The sequence below is a fragment of the Vombatus ursinus genome, unplaced genomic scaffold (genome assembly GCF_900497805.2).
Source record: "Vombatus ursinus unplaced genomic scaffold, bare-nosed wombat genome assembly UNPS02014813.1, whole genome shotgun sequence".
Classification (NCBI taxonomy): Eukaryota; Metazoa; Chordata; class Mammalia; order Diprotodontia; family Vombatidae; genus Vombatus; species Vombatus ursinus.
Window position 1 is genome coordinate 29,980,503 of NW_020954591.1, and position 21,076 is coordinate 30,001,578.

The following is a 21,076-nucleotide window of genomic DNA, read 5'->3' on the forward strand; positions in this document are numbered from 1 at the left end:
TTACAGATGAGGAACCTGGGACACAACAGGATTAAGTGACTTGATCAGCTTGAGGATGGTATAGAGTTGAATTAGTCACTGAGAGGCCAAAATAGCGAAGGCAAGAGAGTATAGCCAGCGCTAGTCTAAGAGAGTACTTAGGAGTATAGGGATTATTGGTCATGTTGAGAACATAGAAGTGGTTTTGGGAGGGGTATGGCATAGGGAAAGATGTAATGATAGGAGATGATGATTGGTTAATGGAATTTTCATATTCTTGGTTATGGAAGTAGAATACTTGTAGGTGGATGGAAGATCGAGGTTGTGACTGTCTTTGTATATAGTTTACGTAGAATAGAGGAGAAATTCATGGTAGTTCAATTATTCAGTCAGTTAGCATTTATTAAGCTCATACTAGGCACTGTGTTTAGCTCACATTCCAGACACTGTCCTAAGATCTAGATATATGAAAAAAAAGCGAGGGGAAAAAAAAGTCCTTCCCCTAAAGAAGTTTATATTCTGATGAGGGAGGCAACAATAACTAACAGTAACTCTCTCATCAACATAAATTAAATACTGGGTTGATGGAAAATAACCTTTTTGGGTGGATACTAGCAGCTAGAGGATCTGTAAGGGTCTCCTGGAGGAGCTGGCATTTGAGCTGTCTTAAAAGAGGGATTCTAATTTGGAGGTTGGGAGGAAGAGGAATCTAGGTACAGGGAACAGTCAGTGCAAATGGAAATGGGAGTTGGAATATCATCAATAGACTGAGGAACTGGGACGTTAATGTGTTTGAGAAGACTTCAACCTATATGTCATTTACCTTCTCTATACCTCTCCTCCTCTGTAAACTGAGAATGTTTTACTACATGATTTTGAAATTCCCTTCAAGGTCTAAATCCTCTAATCCTATCCCTTTATTGTAAGTGAACTAGAAAGAGTTTTTATAAGAAGTATTTTTTTTCACACAATAACAGTTTTAAATAGATGACTGTTCATCCAGGCCATCTTGTCTTCTGCCTTTCCACTGTCCACATCCTCCCTATTTAGAGCAAACTGTTAGGACTGGACTTCTAGAAACCACACTCCTGGTCCTGGAAGGGAGTTAATTTAATCCCACCCCTTGAGCTGAGCTGTTCTGATTGGTGAGGGTGTGAATGTAGACTCACTCATTATACGCTAGGTAGCACCTCAGACTAGATCATTTTTCTCATGCTATCCATGCACTCTATCTGGAGTCATTTACTATTTGCCCTTTTGCTGCATAGTCACTTCTCCTCTTGCCCCCACCTTTTATTACAAACAAATTATTTATTTATTTAATACTTTAATGACCTTTTACTATGATATATTATAATCATGACATAAAAAATAATATAATAAATCATAAAAATAATAAAAGTAAACAAATAAACAAATGATCCTTTTATTAAGGGGATTTGTTCTGTGAAGTTTGGATTTAGTCAATGGGCCTCTCTTAAGAACCTAGAGGGCCACATGTGGCCTTGAGACCACAGATTCCTCACCCCTGTGTTAGATTATGAAGATAGGAGGGTCTGCATATCTGCAAAAGACCTTAACTACACAAAGCATTATCCCATCCTGGCACAGACTGGCTGGTGCCTCTCTTGCCTCCCAAGGACACACAGGGACTCCAGCTTGGGGTGCAACAATAAATTATGTCAGATCAGGGGGAGTTTTGTCCTTGATACATTCAGGGTCTCCTGCATGCTCTGGGTCCAGTGTTTCTGGAAAATATGGCAACTCAAAAAAGACAAGTTTAGGGGACCCCTTAGGAGCCCTTAAGACTAGACACCATTTCCATGACTCCCAGGACCAAAACTCCTTTCTCTGGCCCCTACTCTCCCAAATGTGTTGTTTTCCCTTAGGACAAGGTAGACTCCCTGAGGACAGAGATGTCTCATTTTTTTTTTTTTTTTTTTTGTAGTCCACAGTACTTACTAAGGACTCACTAATGTGAACTATAATTATGTTACTATATTGACTCTTTATTTTTCATTATATCCAAATTAAATTATTTAGGCATATTGCCATGTGACCTTTCCTGAAGTCATACTATAATGTTTTCTTGTGATGTTAAGGTAATACTGAAGCTTATACCCAGGAAGCGTATGCTGTGGCAGGTCTTACCAGATACTGGAAGGGAACATCCATCTAAGCTCTTTTAAAGAAGTAGTAGTGCTGCCATGAAAAACTTCTTCCTTGATACCTGTAGAAGACTCATATTGAGCAAGTACAAATTTAGGCTTGATTTGAGGAGGCAGAAAACCCAGAGCAACTTAGCTGATGGCTTTCTTCATTCTTTATGGGCAAAGCCAAATATTTCTCCCCTACTTTTGTGTTTCTGTAGTGCAGTCTGGCAACTACTGAAATAGCCCCATGTTGCTGTTTAAGTTACTTTACTATCAAAATATTTATAAATCTTTTGTTCTTTCCTTTTATTCTTTAGGCAAGAGGAGCAGATGTCCCAGATATTCCTGGAGAATCTCTTAAGACATGTGGCAGTACAGCAAGTATGAAAGTTAAACAAATGAAAAAGTAAGCAGTATTTTTCTAAGGTTTTAGGTCACTCTTACAAATTAATTCTTTTTACTGCTAAAATGTTTCATTTGATTTCTTTGCTCTGTAGATGTAACTGTCTGTACTTATAACCATTTTTACAGGAATTATTATGGTATTGCTGAGGGAGAGTTGGTCTGTAGATTCAGATTGTTGAATCAAGACATTCTGATACTTGAATTTACAAACACTTCTCCTAATTTTATTTTTAAAACATCATGTAGCATTGGTTCTCCATCTGAAAAAGGAAGGTTTATATTCTAGTGACCTCTTTTATTCATTGGTTGATGCTGTTAGAAAAATTAGCTCTACATTCTGGGATTGAATGATTAAATTATTTTGTCTTGGAGAAGTAAGAAATCTCTGTCAACTATCTGTGTATAATATTTATAGTTGGTTGTATAGGCTTTAAGCAGAATAGTCTGTGGGGGCAAGCCTTTTGCTTGGGTTATAGCATGTGTTGGTGTCAGTAGTTAGGTCTCAGCTTCAGGAATTGAAAAGCCAAAGGATAAAATGTTCATTCTGCACTCTTAGATCCACCAATCCTGGACTTATGGGCTGTGACAACATTCACAGGTAAAACTGTGATTTTATATGTTTGGCCTTATTATTGCTGCCAGTTAGAAACTGGCTGTTAACAAATGAGTAGTTTTCTTAAAATATGCTTTCCTTTGAGCATTGGCTTTGTATCTTGGTTAAGAGCTTATGGGAATGCTGTTTTTTGTTTTGTTTTGTCCATTGTGCTGAAATTGACTATTTTTTGTTTCAGTGACTCGTGTGTGTGTGTGTGTGTGCGCGTGCGTGCATGCGCTTGTATTTGCATGTACAAGCTCTCAAATACTTTATAATTTTCTTATTAGACTTACTGGTTTGTGGTTATTCAGAAATTTACTTGTTACTCATTTCTTCTTATGTGTTTTTTAGGTTGCCCTTTACTAAAGGTCACTTTCCGAAGATGGCAGAATGTGCACATTTCCATTATGAGAATGTGGAGTTTGGCAGTGTACAGGTGAGTTTGAAATGTGCCTTTCACAGTGTGGCTTAACTTGGAAGCTCTGTTTTTTCCATTGGTTTATTTTTTGGATATGAAAAAAGGTTGTTATTCTTTCCAATTGTACTTACACTGGGAATCCTTAGACATAAAGTATTAAGTTTAATATAATGATTACAAATATAAAGATTCTTAATATTGGTAATTGATGACTTTGATGGAGAATTGAAAGATCTTAAAGGAAATGTGTATAACTGTGTGGAGCTGCCGGTGTGGAAATTCTGGCTGAAGCTACAAAGAAAATGATATGCCACTGGCATTCAAGACTCGTGATTTCCAGTCAATACCTCCTTCAGTTGACCCAGGAGTGGAGGCATGGTAGCATCTTGTAGTTGTTAGCTTTTGATTTGCTTCCCCTTTTTGAGAGAAAGGTCTGTGGGAACTGGGTAGGTGAAGGGCTTGCCAGAAGCCCTTCATCATGCTTATTTCTTCTGGCCCATGGATATTTGAATAAATGGTGAATTGCCTTTTGCTTATCCCTACTTCTTCCTGGGAACCATTTCAGAACCAGTATTTCAGATGTCAAAGGGTCAGGGGTAGATGAGTGTACTCAGAAGGCATGATTGATTATATTGGTACCCACGTAATGGAACATTGAAGGTACATGCTATATATAATTTCCCCTGTATTGTCACAAGCAATATTCATAGCTGTTGTAGTTGCTGGAAATTACTCCTTGTTTATATCCATGTTTTGTATTATTGGACTCAATTCTCAGTTGTCTGTTGAAGCAGGCAAAACCTATAGAAGTATCTGTTTAGAATTCTTGAAAGGAACTGTTTTTATTTTCAGCAGTTTTCAGGGAAGCATTTTAATTAAAGTTTGACTGTTTTGTAGGCTATTTTTATGGCAATGACTTTTTTGGGGTAAAATTTAATGTTTATTTTATATCTTAACCTATTTGTGCTCCTGTGAACAAAAGATAGTCCATTTGGGGGCAATCCAGTGGACCAACTGGTACTAATATTCTGTCACAAATAGTGGCACCAAAGGTTGTTTTGTGGTAAAGCATTATAGTTTCCTCTGGCAACTTTTACTAAATTTGTAAATTTAAGTATCCAGGAATTGATCTAAACACTTCTTAGATCTGTTTTTATTGTCAGAAAGTATAGATATGTTTAAACTAATTTTGTTTTGTTAAGAGAATTATTCTTTGTAAAAATTTAGAAAAAGTAGTAGGTATTTGAGGCCACAAGAACCTTCTGTGATTTCAGTGATTTTTGCATTGAATTATTGAAAGCATGGATTTGATTTTATTGCTATTTGTTAAATATTCCTACCATATATTTCAGTGTATCTGTAATGAGTGTTTTTTCTTCCTTTTCTCTTTTAAGATGTGTTGAATTTATTGTGTGTATATTCTAAGTGTCTTTCTTTTGAACTTTGTCATTCCTTATTTGTGAATTGATATATATTGGCAAAAATAACCTATCTTTTGCTTTTAAGCATTGTTCTTTCATCTGTATTGATACCAATAGTCTCAGTCTAATCTTTCTCTACATGTACTAAGCATAGGCTGTTATCAGAGTAAGGTAGAGAAACCAGGAAAACCCAAAACAGAGAAATAAAATTGTAGATGAATTTCCCTAATGAATATTGATGCAGAAATTTTAAATAACATACTAGCAAGGAGATTATAGCAATATATCACAAGAATTATGCACTATGACCAGGTGAGATTTATACCAGCAATGCAGGGCTAGTTCAGTATGAGGAAAGCTATCAATATAATTGACCACATCAGTAACAAAACTAACAGAAATTATATGATTATCTCAGTAGATGCAGAAAAAGAAAAGCCTTTGACAAAATACAGCACCCATTCCTATTGAAAACACTTGAGAGCATTGGAATAAATGGAGGTTACCTTAAAATGATAAACAATATATATCTAACACCATCAACAAGCATTATCTGTAATGGGGATAAACTAGAAGCCTATTCAATACAATCAGGGGTGAAGCAAAGATGTCCATTATCACATCTGTTATTTAATATTGTACTAGAAATGTTAGCTATATCAATAAGAAATTAAAGGAATTAGAATAGGCAGTGAGGAAATAAAACTGTCACTCTTTGCAGATAATATGATATTGTGCTTAGAAAATCTTAGGAAATTAACTAAAAGATTGGTTGAAATTATTAACAACTTTAGCAAAGTTGCAGGATACAAAATGAACCCACACAAATCATCAGTATTTCTATATATTACCAACAAAGTCCAGCAACAGAAGATAGAGAAATTCCATTTAAAATAACTGTAGACAATATAAAATACTTGGGAGTCTACCTGCCAAGACAAATCTAGGAATTATATGAACATAACTATGAAATGCTTTTCACACAAATAAAGTCAGATTAATTGCTCATGGGTAGGCCAAGAGAATGTAATTATAATAATAATTCTACGTGAATTAATCTATTTATTCAGTGCCACACCAATCAAACTATCAAAAATTATTTTATAGAGCTAGAAGAAATAAGAACAGAATTCATCTGGAAGAACAAAAGCTCAAGGATATCAAAGGGATCAATGAAAAAAAAAATGTGAAAGAAGGTGGTCTAGCCATACCAGATCTAAAACTGTATTATAAAGTAGTAATTATCAAAATAAATTGATACTTGCTGAGAAATAGAATGGTGAATCAGTGGAATAGATTAGATATAATTATATTATAGTAAATAACCATAGTAATCTAGCATATTATAAATCCAAAGATCCAAGCTTTTGAAATAAAAACTCATTACTTGACAAAAACTGCTGGGAATGCTGAAAAATAGTATGTCAGAAACAAGGTATAGACCAACAACGTAAATCATATACCAAGATAAAGTGAAAATGGATACATGATTTATGCATAAAGGGTGGTAATCATAAGCAGATTAAGAGAGCATGAAATAGTTTATCTGTCAGATTTATGGGTAAGGGACAAATTTAGAACCAAAGGACATATAAAAAGCTTTATAAAATGTAAAATAGATAATTTTTATCATATAAAATTAAAACGTTTTTGCACAAATGAAACCAATGCAACAAAAATTATAAGGAAAGCAGAAAACTGGGAAAAAAATTTTTTTTGCAACAAGTATCTCTTGATAAAGACCTCATTTCTCAAATATATAGAGAACTGAGTCAAATTTATACAAATACAAGCCATTCCCCAATTAATAAATGGTCAAAGGATATGAACAGGCAGTTTTCAGATGAAGAAATCAAAGCTGTCTGTAGGCATGTGAAAAAGTGCTCTATATCACTTTTGATTAGAGAAATGCAAATTAAAACAACTCTGAGGTACCACTTCACACCTATCAGAGTGGCTAATATGACAAAAAAGCAAAATGTTGGATGTTGGAGGGGATGTGGGAAAACTGGAACAATAATGCATTGTTGGTGGAGTTGTGAACTGATACAACCATTCTGGAAAGCAATTTGGAACTATGCCCAAAGGGCTATAAAACCTTGCTATCAGTATTAATCTGTCAGTACCACTGCTAGGTCTTTATCCCAAAGACATCCCAAAAAAGGGAAGAGGACCTATTTGTACAAAAATATTAATAATAGCTCTTTTTTCTGGTGGCTAAGAATTGGAAATCAAAGAGATGCCTATCAATTGGGGAATGGCTAAACAAGCTGTGGTATGTGATTATAATGGAATATTATTGTAATAGAAGAAATGATAAGCAGGATGATTTTAGAAAAACCTGGAAAGACTTATATAAACTGATACATTATGAAGTGAACAGAATCAGGAGAATGCAGTACATGGTAATGGCAGTATTATAAGATGAAGAACTGTGAATGACTTAGCTGTTCTCAGCAATAACAGTGATCCAAGACAATCCCAATGGACTGATGATGAAGCATACTATCTACCTCCAGACAAAAAACTGGTATTGATCAAATACAAACTGAAGTGTTATTTTTTACTTTCTTTCATTTTTTTTCCCTTTTATTTGAGTCTTCTTGTAAAAAATGACTAATATGGAAATGTTTTACCTAATTGCATCTGTATAACTTGTATTTGCTTACTGTTTCAGGGGTGGGAGGTGGAATAGAATTTGCAACTCAAAACTTTTAACTAAAAATGTTAAAAAATTTGGAAAAAACAAACAAAACCAAGTTGGGTAGAAGAATATAATTAACTCCTTTATATGTGCAGTTTACACCATATGCCATGTTAGTAAAGGTCTATGAGTAGTAAGGTCTATGAGAAGGAAAGTAGAATCACTTCCTCTCAGTGATTCTTCAAGTAGAACTTGGATTGTTAGGGTCTCCACGATACATGCTTCTTATGTGCCCGAGATGAGGATTTACTTTGCATGGAAAACAATATAGATATTTAGAGTTGGGTATTCTTCCCCATTGCAAGGCATGTAAGAACACACTATTTGCGTTGTCTGGTTTATTTGGGATATTGTTAAAATGTATTATTTAAACAGACATCTCATGAACTGATCTGGCTTGGTAATATAGTCATCCCTTACACTTCTGCTGAGACTTTCTTCATTGGAACTGAAATACAAAGTCAGAAAAGAGAGGCCAGTGCTACTTACGAAAACAGTAAAAGTAAAATTTCTTAAAGGATATAATAGCACAATAATCACTTATTGGTAACTTCAATACAGAATATGAATTAATCAACATTTATTAAATTCATATTGTGTACAAGGCCTTGTGCAATGTTTTGAGAATTCAGAGAAATGCTGAACAGTCCCTGCCCTCCTTACATGTACAAAGAGATAATAAATAAGCATGTAAATATACATAAAACATTGTAACTACCATTTATTTGGCCCTTTAAGGTTTGCAAAATGCTCTGCCTCCAAGCACCCTGTGAAGTTGGTGCTATACAATGAAGTTAAACATTTTGGTAGACACAAGTAGGTATGGGATATCAGGAAGGGCCGCATGAAGAAGGAAATACTTGAGCTGCGATTTCAAGGACACTAGAGATGCTCGGAGGAGTTGGTGAGGGGAGTGTACATTCTAGCTTGGGAGACATACGAAAGCATGGAGATGAGAGGATGATGTATCATGTGAAGATCAGTAACAAGGCCAGTTCGGTTGGTGTGTAGGGGAATAATATATAGGGCTGGAAATATAGGTTGGAGAGGTTGTAAAGAGCTTTAAATGTCAAACAGAGACCTTTATGTGATCCTACAAGCAAAAGGAGCCATTGGACCATCCTGGGCAGGGTAGTGACATGATCAGATCTGTGTTTTAGCAGTTGCACTTTGGCAACCTATGTATACCCTTGAAATATCCCTTCCAGAAATACCGTCTGATGACCCTCAAGCCATCATCTTTTATTTTTCCTCCCTTTACTCAGCCGTACTTCTGGGGAGGAGGGGCAACTTGTTTTCATTTGGTGCCTTGATGTTTTATCCTCTTTTCTAAACTCTTTGTGATGTGGTTTCTGACTTCATCCCTGAACTAAAACTGCTCCTCCTACAGTTGCCAGTGATCTCTTTTAACAAAAATATATTTGAACAATTTTATGGCTTTTTTCAAATAGAAGACATTTCTTTTTTCTCCCTCCCACCCATCTACTCCTTGAGAAAAACAAAAAGAAATACAAAACCCTTGTAACAAATAAGCATAATCAAGTCAAAACAGATTTCCACATTTCCCATTTTCTTATTAGTTCATCACTTCTCTGTCAGAAGGTGGCAGCATTACTCATCATCAGTCCTTTGGGATCATGTGTGAGCACTGCATTGAGTAGATTTCTTAACTCTTTTAGAATTGTTAATTTTTTACAGTATTGATACTAGAGTTTAAGTTGTTCTTCTGATTCTGCTCACTTTACTGTATCATTTCAGGTCTTCCCAGGTTTCTCTGAAACCATCTTCATTTCAAGTACAATAATATCCCATTACATTCATAGACAGTATTTTTGTTCAGCCATTCCCTGATTTGTGTGACCCACCCCCTAGTTTCCAGTTCTTTGCCATTACAAAAAGAGTTGGTATAAATATTTTTGTACATATAGACTTTTTCCTTTGTTTTTGATCTCTTTGCAGTACAGGCCTGGTAGTGTGAGCACATATGCAGTTTAGTAATTTTTTTGGACAGGGTTCCGAATTGCTTTCCATAGTGGCTTGGCCAAATCACTTAATAGTGCCCATTTTCCTATAACTTCTCCAGCACTTGTCATTCTCCCTTTTTGTCAACTTTGCCAATTTGATGACTATAAGGTAGAACTTCAAAATTGCTTTAATTTAAATATGTGTGTGTGTATGTGTGTGTGTATGTGTATATGTATTTATATCCAGTTTTTGTCTCTACCTTTAGCTAGAGGTACATATCAACTGACTATGGATATTCTAAATGTGATTTTTGTTTGGACATGTTGTTGATTTTGAGATTCCTACAGGGTTTCCAGTTTGAAATGTTTAGCTGGCACTTGGTGGTGTGGTAGCAGCTCAAGAGAGAGAGACAGTAGGGCTGGGTATATAGATTTGGGTATAGTCTTCATAGAGATGGTAACTAACCTGTCTTACCAATGTGATGTCACATTAGAATACACAAATCTGAATGTTGAAAGATCATTCATAATGATGACATTGAATACCAGTTTTCTAATTATAAGACATAGCTTGGGAAGTAGAAACATTTCCTTTATCAAATAATTACCATGGAAAAAGTAAAATTGCTTCAAAGAAACTAAACCATTCTACATATTGGTTATTTTGTGAAGTGGAATATATAGCTAAGCCACTTAATATTGTCAAAACAGAAAAATTGCTAGACCTGAAGTCAAGAAGACCCAAGTTCACTTGCTAGCGATGCGTCTCTGCAGAACTCACTCTTTGTGCCTCTTTTTCCTCATTTATAAAATAAGGATATTAATAGCATCTGTTGTTGAAATGATAAAGTGAGATAAAATTTATAAACTGTTTTGCAAACCTTAAAGCCATATATAAATATTAGCAATTGTCATTATACTTTTGCACATACACATTATATATAGTATATATATGTTAACATACACATGTGCATATATGTATATGTTTCATATCAGTCACTTTATGGGTTTGGTTACTGCTCATTTAGTACTTAAGAAATTTTCCCCAATTTTTTCATAAGACCCATGAAGCAGTTAATAAATTAATGAAATTAAGTGAAAGTTATTAATTAGTGCTAGTTCTTATAACCTAAGTACTATCTATCTTCTGTCCTTTATCATCCCAGTCTAGAGATGGAGTATTAATGCTTGGCAGACAGAGTCCCGGTAACTTTAATCTAGGAACTTTCTGACCTGGGAAAAAAGTTCTTTTTGCCACAGAAAACTTAAGAACAAACAACAAAGGTCACCCGATATTTTTTCAATTGCAGGAACATAGGAAATATAATTCTTTTTAAAGGATCAGCATACTAGTAGGACTTGTTTTGCAAAGTATCCTTTTTTATTGCTAACTCAGAGGAATGTCTGTGTCTATGGGGATTGTACAGTTGTACCTGTCTTTTTGTTATATTCCAGGTAAATGGCTCGCCAGAGACAAATGCTGGATTCTAGCTAATACTTAAAATGAAATTCATCTTTGAAAAAAAATAATACCAAAACCATACTTTCTTTTAAATAAGCCCAAATTCATTTTGGGATTTTGGCCAAGAGTGGCAGAAACCACTCGAGGGAAGTACTGTATAAGTGCTTATTAAAGGAGCAAGCAAAAAGAAGAGACTGACACTACTTTTGGTAGTTGCCATATTATAAAGTAGTACATGAATTATTATGAATGTTAGGCTGACGGTAACTACCAGAGTTCACTTTTCTGTGTGACCCCAGGCCCTGAAGTTTTATAACGAACAAACTATATAAAATCACATTTCTGTCCTGTGTGCTAGAGAAAATAACTCCCTTGGTGTAAATGATTTCATGATTTTACGCTTTTTTGTTGTTGTTGAGCACGTATTAATGATCACTTAGAACTTTAATTAACAAGTTTGTGTGGATATGATTTAAAGTCTGCTTAGTTAGCATGGAAAGTTGGTAATCCTTAATTATGTTTCTTATCCTTTAGAATTAAGACATAGGAAGTTGTTTCAGAAACTGATACAGCAACAAACATGAAATAGGAATTAGTACCCTTTACTTATTTTGATGGGTCTTAAAAGATGTTGAATGATCTTGAACAAATCAGGCTCTTTCAGTTCAGCACATAATTATTATCTACTGTGTGCAAGGTACTCTACAATAATATTATGTAATATTGTTTCTGTCCTCAAAGACCTCTTAGTCTACTTGGGGGTGGGGTCAAACAGAAAAGGGTTTGGTTTGTGGATAGGTAACAGGAAAACCTAACAGGTATTATACTATAGGAGCAAAAATCTGTAGACAAAAGTGCTTGGAAAAAATTTTAGGACAGAAAACATTTTCAACTGGAGGGATCATGGAGTGTTTCATGGACAGAAAATAACTGATCTGAGTTTAGAAATAGGAGAAGGCTTTAACTCTCATAGATGAGGGAAGAGTGCATTCTAATCATGAAGAATGAACTTCACGTATACATGGAAAATGGAGCTCAAAGTTGATAGCTAAGGCATAGCTGGTAATCCAGTTTTGTTGGAACATAGAGTGTTCAAAGGGGAATAATGTGAAACTAGGTTGGAGTCTTACTGTGGAGGATCTTAAATGTGTACCCAGGAAGTATTAATTTTATCCTGAAAGCAGTAGCAAACCATCTAAAGTTTTTTAGGAGGAGATTGCAGTGATTTAACTTGGACATTGTAAAGATTATTTTGGCCACCTTGTGAAGTATCTACATCTGCTTTTCTGCCTGGTTTCAACTCCATGGAACAGATGCCCCTCCCAGGTTAAACTCATCACTGTGTTGCTAACTCAAGCCTTGATTGATGCCACCAGCCTCAACATCGTCTGTCTTCTGATTGGAGGGTTTAGTACCAAACTCCTCCCAATGTCTTCCTTGATAGGGGGCATAAGCTAGACTTTTTGGCTCACTCCACTCTGCATCTGCTGTTCTGCCTGGTTTCAACTCCAAATGCAATCCTGTTCTCCCCCTCCTGCTGGGTACTCCTCTCACCTTCCCTTTTATTGCCTTTTTTTGTGTATTGTCTCCCTCATTAGATTATGAGCCCCTTGAAGGCAGGGGTTGTCCTTCTTTTTACTAATTGTATTCCCCAGAATTTAGCACAATGACTGGAACATAGTAGGCACTTAATAAATGTTTGTTGGATTGGATTAGAAAGAGGTGGAAGCAAATCAGTTAGGAGGCTATTGCAGTAGTCTAGGCCATAGGTAATAAGGAACTGAATAGAGTGGTGGCGGTGTGAATTGTGAAAATGTGTTGGATTAGACAGATGTTGGGGAGGCTAAACACTTGGTGTATGAATGTGAAGAGTGAGGAAGAGAGAAAAGTCAAAAATGATGTTGAAGTTTTAAACTAAGGTCACTGAGAAGATGGTGGTACTGTTAAGAAAAATGGGAAAGTTAGGAGAAGAACCAGACTTAGGGGGAAATGAATCCATTTGAGTTTTAAGTGTTGGTGGAATGTCCACATAGAGCTATCTAGTAGTTCATTAGGTATGTGACTTGAATTCAGGGAAGAGATTTGGGCTGGATACATAAATCTTTGAGACTTTTGTGAATGACAGTTGAGCTCATGAGTGTGGATGAGATGACCAAGGAATATGGTGTCAAGAAGATAAGGTCTAGGATGGAGCCTTTGAGCATATCCCTGCTTAAACTGAGAGAATATCTAGAAATTATTGAAGTAAACTGAACAGGAATAATCACACAGGAAAGAGAAGAACCTGAAGACCACAGGATCTGGACTTCAAGGGAAAAGCATAGTTCAGAAGGAGGTGGTTCTCAACAATGTCATAACCTGAAAAGAGGTCTGGGGTGATAAAGCAGACACAGAATTTAGCAATTAAAAGGTCATTTAGTAACCTTTGAGATAACAGCCTAAGCAGAGTGTGGTGATGAGAAGCCACATTAAAAGGGGCTAGAGAGTGGAGTGAAATTAGAGGCAGTGAATGTATATATGCAGAATTGTGTGCATAGAAATAGTTGAAGATAGGGTAATAAAATTTATGAAACTTACTAGACATAAGGGGAAAAAGGCTATGTAACACAAACTTGTGGAGGAATACCTCTAGTCAGGAAGTGAATGAGGAACTAGAGGACAAAGCAAGTTGTTAGGAGAAATGTCATCTCCGAAGCTAAGACAAAAAGAGTATATGTGGTTATTGGGGTTGTTAATTGTATCAGATGTATAGGCTGGTCAAGGAAAAGGAGTGCTGAGGCTGTTGGATTTGGCCATATATAATTTCAGATTGCAGATTTTGTAACATGATTGAAACAGGAATTGAAATTTCATTGGTTTAGATAAAAACAGGTGGTTAGAAAATTGAAGCATTGGGAGAAGGATGACTTCTGGAACATGGTCTTCAAGAAGGCAAGAGTAAATGGGATCAGAGCTATCAAGAATGGCATTAGCTTTTGAGCATTTTGGTATAACACTTTTTTGCCCCAAGAGAAAGAAAATACAGTTGGTAGTGATACTTACAAGCTTTTAATTGGAAGTATACCGAGGGAAACCATGTGAATTACTTCAGTCTTCTCACTGGAATAGGATTTTAGGTTATTTATAGCAAATTTGTGGGCAAATGGTTGGGTATGTGTGGGAGAATTAAAAGAAAATTTGTAGTGTTCTCTGGGGATGAATAAAATAGGGATTTGATAAAGGTAGAGTAGAAAGTTAATAAAGCAGCAGTAAGAACATAAGTTTGTGTGTCAGATTTGTAGTGTTTGATATCAGCATAGTTCCATAGTTTCCTTACCTTTTTATAGCTATGCTCAGCAGTCATTAGTAGGAGTCAGAAAAACAGATGGTTGGGATTACCTAGATGAAGATTTGCAGTTTGGGAAAGGTGGACATTGGACATTCAAGAGGGCATGAAATTCTAGGGAAGTATATAGAAAATTAGCATACCTATCAAATTATCCAGTAATGTTGACAGTTAATTGGAGTGAAAAGAGAATTACAAGCCAGAGACTGTCTTTGAAAATGTAAAGATAACTTGGTCTAGATAATAATACTTATGCATTGTGAAGAAGGGTAACTTTGAGAGGAAATTGATTGGACATAGGACCTGAGAAAAGATGATCATTGAAGTTATGGGAGAGAAAGAAATCATAGAGGTTACATAGAAAAAAGGGCTACTAACAATGTTTAACTGTTTTTAGTTATAGAACCATAGATTCATAAATTTAGAGCTGGAAGGGATCTTAGAGTTCATTTAGATGAGAATTAAGGATAAAGAGACAGAAAAAAAGAGAAATGGAACACAAAGATCAGGAAGTAGTTAGTAGGACAGTTTAGCTTACAGTATAGTATGTATAAAGGTAAGTAACTTGAATTATCTGAAAAGGTAGATTAGAGCCAGATTGTTTTGGACTTTAAAGGCCCGACATTGGAATCTTTATTTTAGTCTGCATTCAGGAGAGTGCCACTGAAGATTTTTGAGCAGAAGAACATTTGGCATAAAATACCCCTGCCAAGTCTGGGACCCACTCACCTTCAGGAAAGATCTCTTAACCTTAACCCCTCTGGCAGAGTGGTAACTCAAAGCTTGTGGTTGACAGAAGCTCTTCTCTTCAACTTGTGAAGTACTCAATAAATTCCCCTTAGGCATGGTATAGTTTTTAGCCGGGTTCCTTGTAGAGCCATAAATCTAGTCTGTCCTTGGCTCCCAATGATCTAGTCACTGCCATTAACTGATAGTATTATGTGTGGTATTAACTTACAGCCAGTATCATTAGAGAATTACCTATCACCCAGGACCCAGAAGAAGAAATGTAGGAAACCCAGCTCTGGGAACCCAACTTGTCAAAGGCAATTGGGTTGAGGTGACTTCAGAGCTTGAATAGGCTACCTAAGTAATCTTTGAGACTAGAAATTTAGAGGAAGGGGGGGACCAGTAAACCACATATAGAAATCCCTAAGGGTTGCATATTGACTTAGAAAACTATGTATTAATAATACCTGGGTTTTTTTTTGTATTTTTATCTATTATATTTTTATTTATTTTGTTAAATATTTTCTAGTTTTGTTTTACTCTGATTCAGATTGCACTTGGGAGTATTGTGGGCTACAGGAAGCCTGTAGGCTGTATGTTTGACACCTTTGGTCTATAGCATTGTGAGTTTTGTGTATCTGGCCCAGAGTTCCATAGCCAGTGGGAGTATGTCCAAGGTAGGACTTTAACCCAAGTCTTCCTAGCTTTTAGGCCAACTCTCCATCCATTATGCCAGTAAAGTCTTTTAAGATACTTTAAATGTCTATTACCAGTGGAACTAAACAAAAAAACTGATTAAAATTTGTTCTGCAGTCTCAATCAATTTTATTCACAATTGTATAATATTACTACTTAGTGAGAAAGATATCATTGCTTATTATATCAGTAAGTTTTATACTTGGGGACAGTATGATAGCTTATCTCATAAGATATTTCACCAGTGTTTTCATTTTCTCTTTTCCTTTCTCTGATTGTTTGGATTCATCTAATTTCTTTTAAAATATTTAGTTGTTACCTAAAATTCTTTGTGGTCTCTTTCTAAGCCATTTTTAAATTTTCCTAAAGCCTGGATTAAAAAAAAAATTGGTAAGGTAGCACACAATGTACATTAGGTTTTCTAGAAGAAATGCACACATATGGAGATGGATATGATTATATTTGTGCTTATTTTGTGTTTTGGATTTAGTACTTGAACTAGGTTTGTGAATGCTTGTTTTATTATCAGGCTTATTAGCACTTATTTCTTGATGCTGGTATTTAAATTTTTGCATTGATATTCATTAAGGAAAGTGGTCTATAGTTTTCTTTCTCTGTTTTGGCTCTTCCTGGTTTAGGTATTAAAACTATATTTGTGTCATAAAAGGAATTTGGTAGGACTCCTTTACCTATTTTTTCAATCATTTGATATAGTATGAAGATTAATTAATTTTTACAATCCATCTGGTCCTGGGGAATTTTTCTTAAGGGACTCATGGCTTTGTTCAATTTCTTTTGCTAAGATAGGGTTATTTTCCTGTTTTCTTAATCCAGGCAGTTTATATTTTTGTAAATATTTATCCATTTCATTTAAGTTGTCAGTTTTACTGACATGTAATTGGGCAAAATAGTTCCTAATTGTTTTAATTACTTCATTGATGGTATATTTACCCTTTTAATTTTTTGATATTAGTAATTTGGTTTTCTTTCTTTATTTTAATCAAATTAACCAGTGGCTTATCTGTTTTATTGTTTTTTTTCATAGAACCAACACCTAGTTTTATTTATTAGTTTAATCCTTTTTTCCAAACTTTCAATTTTATTAATCTCTTAAATTTTTCAGGATTTCCAATTTGGTGTTCCAATTGGTGTTCCAATTGGGAAATTTAAAAAAAAAATCAAATTTATTATTTGTTTTTTAACATTCTTTTCTTTCTAAATTTCAAATTCTGATTTCTCAACCTCCATCCCACACCTACTGAGAAAGCAAGTGATACAGTATCAGTTATACATGTGAAATCATGCAAGACATATTTCCATATTAACCTTATTTAAAAAAATAAGAAAAATAAAGAAAGTGAAAATTATACTACAGTTTGCACTCAGAGTTCATCAGTTCTCTCTCTGGAGGTGGATAACATTTGTCATCATGAGCCCTTTGGAATTGTCTTGGATCATTGTATTAATCAGAATAGCCAAATTTTAATAGTTACAATTACATAGTTTTTTGTCATTACAATTTTGCTATTATTGCGTACAATGATCTCCTGCTTCTTCTCACTTCCTTTTGCATCAGTTCATATAGGTCTTGCTATGTTTTCCTGAAACCATCTCCCTTGTCATTTTTATAGCACCATAGTTGCTGTTGTTCAGTCATTTCAGTTGTATTCAACTTTGTGACCCCATTTAGGGTTTTCTATTGGCCTTTTATCCTAGTTCTAAATCTTTTTTCAGAATGGTTGGACCAATTCACTACTCCACCAGCAGCAGTTCATTAGTGTACCTGTTTTTCTTCTCATCCCCTCCAGCATCTGTCATTTCTGATAGGTATGGGGTGGTACCTCAAAGTTGTTTTAATTTGCCTTTTCTAATTATTAATTATTTAGATTAGATCATTTGTCCATATGACTCTTTATAGGTTTGTCTGTTTATATGGCGTTTGACCATTTGTTACTTGGGGAATGAATCTTATTTTTATAAATTTGACTCAGTACTCAGTGTATATTTAAGAAATGAGACCTTTATCAGAGAAACTTGCTGAAAAATGTTTTGATATTACTTCATTGTCTATGGTACCTTTTAGCATAATTAAGTTTCCCTAATCATCTCTTTTTTAAAGTAGGTCTATTTTTGCTTTTACTTTGTCTGTGATGCTATGATGTAGCTGAGATCATGATTGCTATCCCTGCCTTTTTCAGGCCAGCTGAAGTATATATTCTGCTCCAGCCCTTTATTTTAACTCTTTGTTTCTTACTGTTTTAAGTGTGTCTCTTGTAAACAACATATTGTTGGATTCTGGTTCCTAATACATTCTTCTATTTGCTTCCATTTTATGGGTGAACTCATTCCATTCACCGTCACAGTTACGATTATCTATGTGTTGTGTATTTCCATTCAGCCCATTTTCTATGGTTTCTTTCTCTCTCTGTCTGTCTCTCTTTCCCTGTCTCTCTCTGTTTCTCTCTCATCTCTCCTCAAAAGTCTATTTTGCTTTTAACCATTGCATCCCTTAATCTGCCCGCTATTTTATCATTCTCCCATCCCCCACCATTTTCTTCTCCTCCTCTTTCTCTATTCGGTAAGTTAGTTTTTTTTTTTAAATAGTATTTTTCCCCCAGTTATATGTCAGGACAACTTTTAGCGTTCATTTTTTACAAGATTTTGAGTTCCAAATTTTTCTCCCCCTCTCCCCTCCCCTCTTCCTAAAATGGTAGTCAATTTGATATAGGGTTACACATGTGCTATCATGTAAAACATTTCTATATTAGTCACAATTGTGAAAGAAGAAACAGATCAAAAGGAAAAAAAAACCCATGAAAAAAGTAGTGAAAAAAGTATGCTTTGATTTGCATTCAGAGTCCATCAGTTCTTTATCTAGGTATGGAAAGCATTTTCCTTCATGAGTCCTTTGTACTTGTCTTAGATCATTGTGTTGGTGAGAAAAGCTGAGTCATTCATAGTTGATCCTCACACAGTGTTGCTGATACTGTGTAGAATGTTTTCCTGGTTCTGCTCATTTCACTTTGAATCAGTTTGTACAAGTCTTTCCAGGTTTTTCTGAAGTTTGCCTGTTCATCATTTCTTATTGCACAATAGTATTCCATTACAAACATATACCACAGCTTGCTTGGCCTTTCCCTGATCTATAGGCATCCTCTCAATTTCCAATATTTTGCCATGATGAAAATATAAATATTTTTGCATATGTAGATCCTTTTCCCTTTTTATGATCTCTTTGGGATACAGACCTAATAGTGGTATTGCTGGATCAAAAGGTATGCATAATTTGGTTGCCCTTTTGGGCATAATTCCAAATTACTCTCCAGAATGGTTGGATCAGTTCATAATTCCACCAACATTGCATTAGTGTCCCAATTTTCCAACATCCTCTACAACATTTATCATTTTCTTTTTTTTTTTTTGTTTTGTTATATTAGCCAATCTGATTAGTATTTCAGTCTGAGGTGGCATTTTAGAGTTGTTTTAGTTTGCATTTCTCTAATCAATAGTGATTTACAGCATTTCTTCATATTTTTATAGATAGCTTTGATTTCTTCATCTGAAAACTGCCTATTTACATCCTTTGACCATTTATCAATTGAGGAGTGGCTTGTATTCTTACAAATTTGACTTAGTTCCCTATATATTTGAGAAATGAGAACTTTATCAGAGAAGACACTTGCTGTAAAGATTGTTTCCCAACTTTCTGCTTTCTTTATAATTTTGGATGTATTGGTTTTGTTTCTATGAAAGTCTTTTAATATAATCAAAATTATCTATTTTACATATTGTAATGTTCTTTATCTCTTGTTTGGTTATGAACCTGTAACTCATTTAACTACTTTTTAAAGAATTTAGATACTGTACTTCTTGGTGCATATATGTTTAGTATTGCTATTACTTCATTGTCTACTGCCATTATCTTTTAGCAAGATGTAGTTTTCTTCCTTTTCTCTTTTAATTAGGTCTGCTTTTGCTTTGTCAAAGATCAGGATTGCTATCCCTGCTTTTTTTTTTCTTCAGTTGAAGCATAATAAATTTTGCTTTAGCCCTTTATCTTTACTCTGTGTGTGTCTTTCTACTTCATTTGTGTTTCTTGTGAATGGTAGGATTCTGGTTTTTGATCCACTCTGCTGTTCACTTCCATTTTATGGGAGAGTCCATTCCATTCACACTCACAGTTGTGATTACTAACTGTGTATTTTCCTCTGTCCTATTTTTCCTTCTGTTTGTTCTCTTTTTCCTTTCACTCTTTCCCTCCTCACCAGTGCTTTGCCTCTGTCTACCTTCTCCCCAGATCTGCCCTCTCTTCTGTCAATTTCTCCCTCTCTCCTTCATTTACTTAATCTCCTCCCTTCCTGCTTTCCTGTTGGGTAAGACAGATTTTTATGTTCAACTGATTGTGCATATTATTCCTTCTTTGAGACAATGCTGAAGGAGAGAAAGGTTCAAGTGATGTCCATCACCCACACTCCTATCTTTCCCTCCATTATAATAGGTTTTTTACACCTTTAGTCTTTTTTGCCTTTTTTCCTTTCTTTTAGATTTGAGCTTTGCTCCTAGGGTAGAAGGGGCATTGTCTTAGGCTTCTTGTGCCAGGGGCTGCAGATCCTGGCTATTTACCTGGTGCGGTACTGATGTTGCCCTAAGGCCCAGGGGGGAGGGGACCCTTGTGTCTGCTGCATTGAGGGGATGGGGTGGAATGGAGAGTGGTCTGGCAGCTTACCTGATGCTGAGCCAGGATCCTAATGGTGGTTTCTGGTGTGTGCCAAGGCCAGTGGGGTGTTTTTGTGTTTCCCTGGGGCTATACTGAAGCACTTGGTGGTCTCGCTGCTGGAGTTTGCCTGTTTGCCTAGGGCTGTGCTGAAGCTTGTGGAGGTCTGGCCACTGGAAGTTGCCTGTTTGCCCTGGGTTATGCTGGAGCACTTGTCGGTTCTTGGAACTGGAGTTTGCCCATTCCCCTGGCTATGCTGAGGCAATGTGGGGGAGTCCTAGTGTTGGTTTTTGCCTCCTCCACCTCACTGGGGCTCAGAATCTCCCACTGGTTTGGTGAGGTGGGGTTTGCTACTGGCTTCCTGTCCTGGACTGTGCTCCCTTTTTACCCTAATAAGGCAGACCTTTCTTGCTGATCTTCCAAGTTCCTTGGGTTAAAAGATTGTTTCACCTCATTTTTTGCTGGTTCTGCTGTTCCAGGATTTGTTTGGGGGCACTATTTTATGGTTTTT

General features: G+C 35.7%; 1 protein-coding gene across 7 annotated transcripts in view; it reads left to right on the forward strand.

Annotated features, from left to right (window-relative positions):
- Positions 1 to 21,076, forward strand: part of ARHGAP32 (Rho GTPase activating protein 32) — a 245,317-nt gene that overhangs the window by 49,862 nt on the left and 174,379 nt on the right. For 6 of the 7 annotated variants that reach the window (XM_027835094.1, XM_027835097.1, XM_027835098.1 and 3 more), the window contains exons 3-5: positions 2,450 to 2,538; positions 3,094 to 3,135; positions 3,484 to 3,568. In XM_027835094.1, coding sequence (XP_027690895.1) covers positions 2,450 to 2,538; positions 3,094 to 3,135; positions 3,484 to 3,568 — 216 coding nt within the window. The remainder of the gene's footprint in view (positions 1 to 2,449; positions 2,539 to 3,093; positions 3,136 to 3,483; positions 3,569 to 21,076) is intronic. The other variant, XM_027835095.1, reaches the window with a different exon arrangement.